Below are 7,238 nucleotides of genomic sequence, written 5' to 3'. Positions count from 1 at the left end.
GCACACTTCCCCAACTCATTCTGCACTCTATCAGTTAGACATCACAAACTGCCGTCTCAGGCAAAGTGTCTATACACTCAGAAACACATCACGGACAAAGGGTGGTAATGCAGACCTGAGAGTCCACAGTGTTCAGGGTGGGAGGATGGGACAGGGCCTGTGTATAATCATCCATCCAGCGTCTGTCTCCCTTCTCTCTCTCCTTTGTCTCTCTGTAGAATGAGTGCCAGTCTCTTCTCTGTCCTCTCTCTCTCTTATCCTCCCTCACCTCATCACTTCTCCTCTCCATACCTTCCTCCTTTCTTCTACTCTGCTTTAATCTTCTCTCAGTTTTTCTGTTGATGTTGTGTTTTGGTTGCCGTTGACATGGTAGTGGAGGATGTGATGTCAAATAACTTCCTGTGGGTGGCGTTTGGGCTTCGTGTCTGACCCCGAGGACAGGGTTTTGAGGTCATTAGTCAGGAGTGTGTGTGTCTGCTACAGAGCCTGGAGCAGAAGCCCCAACATAGACATGCACACACTCACACACTCTCTCACAATCAGGGTTCCAGGGGCTGCTGCAGAGTGCTGGGCTCTACCCTCCTCTCCCTCAGAACCCTGGGCCAATAACGCCTGAGAGCGAGAGAGAGAGAGAGAGAGAGAGAGAGAGAGAGAGAGAGAGAGAGGGGGGGGGGGGGGGGGGGGGGGGGGGGGGGGGGGAAGGAGAGAGAGAGAGAGTGAGAGAAACAGAGAGAGAGACAGAGAGAGAGACAGAGAAAGAGACAGAAAGAGAAGAAAGAAAGAAAGAAAGAAAGAAAGAAAGAAAGAAAGAAAGAAAGAAGAAAGAAAGAAAAGAAAGAAAGAAAGAAGAAAGAAAGAAAGAAGAAAGAAAGAAAGAAAGAAAGCAGAGAGAGAGAATTAAACATAAGATGTAAATGTGTTTTGAGGAGAGGAGAGAAGATTGAGAGAAGAGAAGGGGAAAGACAGGATGAGTGAATATATGGTTGGATGAACAGAGTGATGAGATAGTTAAAGATGGAATGAACAGAGTGATGAAGATAGTTAAAGATGGATGGACAGAGTAGATGGAGATGCAGAGAAGAGTAAACCAGATATGATAAATGGACAGAATGTGGAGAGTGTTACAAAGCAGGAGGAGAGATTTCAGCCAGGTCGCTCAAGATTCAATTCGAATTGAACATCAATCCATGTCCAGAGGATGTTGGGAGATGCCTTAAAAAAAAATGTCACTAGAGGCAACGTTGAGCGTTAATACCATCAAGTAGGCTTGGGTTTTGCTAACGCAGGGATGGCGGATGGGCATAAGCCACAAGCTCTGGCTCCGAGGGTCGTGTGTTCAATCCCAGTGGTAGACACTATTTATTTAATTTTTTTACCCTATCCCAAACCTTAACCCTTAACTTAACCATTCGGAATGAATGCCTAGACTTAAACTTAAGATAAAAAAGAATTAAGAATGCCTAAACTTAACCGCGAGCTCCGGATGCAAGGGTCATGTTTTCAATCCCAGGGGTAGACATTAGTTTTTGTGTGATTTTTTTTAACCCTATCCAAACCTTAACCTTTCACTTAACCATTCGGAGTTAATGAAAGAGGAGCCGCAGCAGGAGGAGTAACACCGGGTCAAAAACACAAACGTGGATAAACGTCAGACTCTGATGTCAAATGTATTGCTTTCATACAACCTATTATTTGTTCTGTCAGAGACAGACATGCAAACACACACACACACACGCACATGCAAACACACACACACACTCAAACACACACTAATGCACAGACACTAATGCACAGACACTAATGCACAGACACTAATGCACAGACACTCACCTCTTCACACTCAAAGTCACTGGAGGGAATGCACTTTTGTTCTCCATCCTGTAAAAAAAAACACAAACAATCAGCATCGACTTACACACAGCATAAACAACAACACACTCACCTGAATCATATAATCTAGCCTATACTCACTCACTCTCTCTCTCTCTCTCTCTCTCTCTCTCTCTCTCTCTCTCTCTCTCTCTCTCTCTCTCTCTCTCTCTCTCTCTCTCTCTCTCTCTCTCTCTCTCTCTCTCTCTCTCTCTCTCTCTCTCTCTCTCTCTCTCTCTCTCTCTCTCTCTCTCTCCTCTCTCTCTCTCTCTCTCTCTCTCTCTCACGCCAGCATCTCCAGTTATCTCCCTCTCCCATCAGCCCCTCTCTGGGTCTCATTAGCATATCCCCGCCAGCCGCCTGGCTGGAAGAGCCAATCAGATCTTATCTCTTCTCAGAACAAGAAGAGCTGTTTTCATGGCCAGGAAATCAAGACAATAATAGAGAGCAGAAAACTGAGAGAGAAATAACTAGTTAACGTTATTAAACACACACACACTCTCTACGTGATCAGTCTGAATGTCAGGAGTTCCGTGCAGGAGACGGCAGTCCTGGGATTAGACTCCCAGCTGAAGGGCTCTGACAGTTTAAACATACACTACATTATTCACACCCACACACACACGCACATGCAAATTCATGCACAAACGCACACACACGTACGTATACATATACAAACAGCATGAACTATTTCGAACTGATACTTTTGTGTATTCTGTCTGTGTGTGTATTTCCCCCTCCAGCCTCCATTCCAGTTAGACTTATATATAGAGCGGCAGGACCAGATATTTCAGATAATTCAATCATTCATACATTACGCCCCATATCCGCTATGAAAGTAGATACACTACTTCACCTGAACCAATGTCACTACACACACACACACACACACACACACACACACACACACACACACACACACACACACACACACACACACACACACACACACACACACACACACACACACACACACACACACAGACACACACACAGACACACACACAGACACACACACACCTTAAGGTTGGCGCAGGTTGAGAAAACACAGGTGCTGTCCTGAGGCTTGATTTCATTGGCATGGAGAGAGGGGGCGGGCTTAGAGTTGAGTGGTGGCTGTATGGGAGGAAAGGGCGTGGCCAAAGACTCTATAACAGGAAGTACACTCCCCTCTGGACCATAGTCAAACGCCTGGATGGCATTCTCTATAAAAATAGGCAGGAGAAAGGGAGAGAAGAAGAGACAGGTTGTGACTTTAAGAGAGGCAAGATGGAGTGCAGGTATTGTAGGTAGGTCACTGTTATAAAAAAAAAAAACACCTAGGGACCTCTCTCTCTCTCACACACTCACATATACACACACACAAATACACACACACAGTCACACACAGAGACATATATATACACACACACACACGCTGGCACTCCACTCACTGAGGCAGGTGTTGTGTGTGAAGTCTCTGAGGAAGGCGTCACACTCCTTTTCCTGGTTGCCAGTCCCTCTGCAGGAGCACCAGGGAGAGATGGTGCTGTTACTGGGACTGCTGTCCATGTAGTTAGGAGTCACATCAGACCCTGGAGAGAGAGGGAGGGAGGGAGGGAAAGATGATAGTTAGGACCAAGAGTACGTTTGAAGAACACTTCAGCAAATTGCTGTAATATGGAGAAAGTATGTGTGTGCGTGTGTGTAAATCCATTTCAATTCAATCACATTTTGACAGCACCCCTTTTGATTTGAATGAAACCCATTGTAGAAGTGCTCTGAAAGTGACTTTTTTGACCTGAATGTCAAAACAGAAGGTGCTCAAAGTTGACCTATTTTGCATACCCAACCATACCATGTGACATCCATGTCGTCATCATTGGAAAAGATAAACGGTTGAGATTTATATAATTTAAAAGTTTAAAAACAGGGTTGTCAAACTATTTAAAAAATATATATACACTACTGTTCAAAAGGTTGGGGTCACTTAGAAATGTCCTTGTTTTCGAAAGAGAAGCAATTTTTCTGTCCATTAAAATAACATCAAATAGATCAGAAATACAGTGTAGACATTGTTAATGTTGTAAATGGCTATTGTAGCTGGAAACGGCTGATTCTTTATGGAATATCTACATAGGCATACAGAGGCCCATTATCAGCAACAATCAGTCCTGTGTTCCAATGGCACGTTGTGTTTGCTAATACAAGTTTATCATTTTAAAAGGCTAATTGATCATTAGAAAACCCTTTTGCAATTATGTTTGCACAGCTGAAAACTGTTGTGCTGATTAAAGAAGCAATAAAACTGGCCTTCTTGAGACTAGTTGAGTATCTGGAGCATCAGCAATTGTGGGTTTGATTACAGGATCAAAATGGCCAGAAACAAATAATTTTCTTCTGAAACTCGTCAGTCTATTCTTGTTCTGAGAAATGAAGGCTATTCCATGCGAGAAATTGCCAAGAAACTGAAGATCTCGTACAACGCTGTGTACTACTCCCTTCATAGAACAGCGCAAATTGGCTCTAACCAGAATAGAAAGAGGAGTGGGAGGCCCCGGTGCACAACTGAGCAAAAGGACAAATACATTAGAGTGTCTAGTTTGAGAAACAGACGCCTCACTGGTCCTCAACTGGCAGCTTCATTAAATAGTACCCGCAAAACACCAGTCTCAACATTAACAGTGAAGAGGCGACTCCGGAATGCTGACCTTCTAGGCAGAGTTGCAAAGAAAAAGCCATATCTCAGACTGGCCAATAAAAATAAAAGATTAAGATGGGCAAAAGAACACAGACACCGGACAGAGGAAGATTGGAAAAAAAGTGTTATGGACAGACGAATCGAAGTTTGAGGTGTTCGGATCACAGAGAAGAACATTTGTGAGATGCAGACCAAATGAAAAGATTCTGAAGGAGTGCTTGATGCCATCTGTCAAGCATGGTGGAGGCAATGTGATGGTCTGGGGGTGCTTTGGTGGTGGTAAAGTGGGAGATTTGTACAGGGTAAAAGGGATCTTGAAGGAGGAAGGCTATCACTCCATTTTGCAACGCCATGCCATACCCTGTGGACGGCGCTTGATTGGAGCCAATTTCCTACTACAACAGGACAATAACCCAAAGCACAGCTCCAAACTATGCAATAACTATTTAGGGAAGAAGCAGTCAGCTGGTATTCTGTCTGTAATGGAGAGGCCAGCACAGTCACCGGATCTCAACCCTATTGAGCTGTTGTGGGAGCAGCTTGACCGTATGGTACGTAAGAAGTGCCCATCAAGCCAATCCAACTTGTGGGAGGTGCTTCAGGAAGCATGGGGTGAAATCTCTTCAGATTACCTCAACAAATGGACAACTAGAATACCAAAGGTCTGCAAGGCTGTAATTGCTGCAAATGGAGGATTCTTTGACGAAAGCAGAGTTTGAAGGACACAATTATTATTTCAATGAAAAATCACTATTTCTAACCTTGTCAATGACTACATTTCCTATTCATTTTGCTATATTTCCTATTCAAACTCATTTCATGTATGTTTTCATGGAAAACAAGGACATTTCTAAGTGACCCCAAACTTTTGAAATGTAGTGTACATTATTTCGTTTTTTTACCTAAACGTCAATAATCTAAAAACGCGTAAACGTCAGGTTTTTGTGTTGTGCCCGCAATCGGTTGAGACACAACATGCTCTTGAATACAGGGTGGGTTTCATTTTTTGGCTGCTAAAATGGGAATAAATTGGCTGCTAAAATGGGAATAAATTATAAATGTTGACTTTCAAAACGTACCACAAAGACGGTTCGAGGTCCACACATCAGAGAATGTTTTTTATTTTTTTATTTAACCTTTATTTAACCAGGTAGGTTGAATGGGAATATCTGTTGTTTTTAAATGGTACTGTCAAACCTCCATAGGAAACCTACTGAAATCATAGAAATACAGATAATAGAACAGACATGACAATTTAAGTTGACATTCGACGGTGGGTGGACCGGCGGCCATGTTTGTGGTAGTAATTTAAATTTCAATGGTGTGCCAGCAGTGGTCTGAAGGGATCCATTCTATGAATTATATTTATAGGATTGAAATGACACCCACCCTGTATTCAAGAGTATGTTGTGTCTCAACCGATGGCGTGCACAACACAAACATTTGATGATGTAAAATAGGGTCTAAGCTACATCATATGCGAATATGAAGAGAATTAACTTTGAACGTTTTATTTTATTTTATTTTTTAAAGAAATTATAAAATAGTTTGACAATCCTGTTTGTAAGCTTTTAAAGATATCAAACTCAACCGTTTTTCTTTTCCAGTGTTGAAGACATGGATGTCTCATGGTATGGTGGGGTATGCAAAATAGGTCAACTTTGAGCACCTCTATCTCATGAATGTTTTGGCATTCACATCCAAAATGTCACTTTAAATCAAAAGGGACGTTGTCAAAAAGTTTTGAATTCAAATGGCTTTACCCTTTTATTGTCACATAGGTGCAGTGAAATGTGTTGTTTTACAGGGTCAGCCATAGTACTACGGTGCCCCTTGAACAAATGTGTGTCATTTTCCTTTTCTCAAGGGCACATCAACAGATTTTTCACATTGTCGGCTAGGTTTGTGTGTGTGTGTGCGCGTGTACTCACCAATGAGGCCTACGTAGGCCATGAGGCAGCCGTGGTAGTTATCATGGGGACAGCTGGTGATGGAGTGACCAGTCATCTGACAGTTCATATGGAAATCAGCCAGTCTTGATCTACATGCACACACACAGGCACATTTTACATTTTCATCATAACATGGTCATTTTACCATCTTATTAAATTAAGGTCTATGATCATACTGTAGGGTTATTTTATGGGAGATGTTGTTTTCTAAGTCACTGTTGTATAGTTCTAAGATATTGTGAATCAGTTGTTTTGAATTGTAATGTTAATGATTTATCTACCTATCAACTACTTTGCACTTTTCTGATTGGTTGGATGTTAGTTATTTGTTGGAAGAGAACAGGAAATGGTTGAGTCGATGCATGGCTGTAACTGGGTTTTGACTAGATAGTATAACATTTGTCAGAATTGACTTTTCGTAGCAGGTTAGGAGAACTTACGCAGCAGGTTAGGACAATTAACGTAGCAAGTTAAGAGAATTAGGTTAAAGTTAGTTAAAGGGTTAGCTAAAATATGATATCAACTATATCCCATCTAGACATGACACTGTAACTGTGGTCAGTTCATCCAAAGATTATGGATATACTGACAAGATTACATGTCTCTCCACCACAACAATGGGAGTCGTTGTCCACCAAAGGCACAGCAAGCTGTCTAGCTCCCGCCTATCCTTTCTTTGGATTGGTGGATATATCTAATTATTGTAAACCTTTTTTGAATATTCAATGAGGGTTGTT

General features: G+C 42.1%; 1 protein-coding gene across 1 annotated transcript in view; it reads right to left on the bottom strand.

Moving 5' to 3' along the window:
* Nucleotides 1-477: 477 nt before the first annotated feature.
* Nucleotides 478-7,238, bottom strand: part of LOC311123099 (GDNF family receptor alpha-2-like) — a gene marked incomplete at both ends in the record, with an annotated part of 86,362 nt that continues 79,601 nt past the window's right edge. Inside the window, 5 exons of the mRNA XM_084197373.1 lie at nt 478-612; nt 1,831-1,878; nt 2,890-3,074; nt 3,303-3,443; nt 6,481-6,590. Coding sequence (XP_084053499.1) covers nt 478-612; nt 1,831-1,878; nt 2,890-3,074; nt 3,303-3,443; nt 6,481-6,590 — 619 coding nt within the window. The remainder of the gene's footprint in view (nt 613-1,830; nt 1,879-2,889; nt 3,075-3,302; nt 3,444-6,480; nt 6,591-7,238) is intronic.

This window comes from Coregonus lavaretus, assembly GCF_964263955.1.
Source record: "Coregonus lavaretus genome assembly, contig: HAP1_SCAFFOLD_1372, whole genome shotgun sequence".
NCBI classification, from domain to species: Eukaryota; Metazoa; Chordata; class Actinopteri; order Salmoniformes; family Salmonidae; genus Coregonus; species Coregonus lavaretus.
This window is presented reverse-complemented; position numbering and strand designations above follow the sequence as displayed.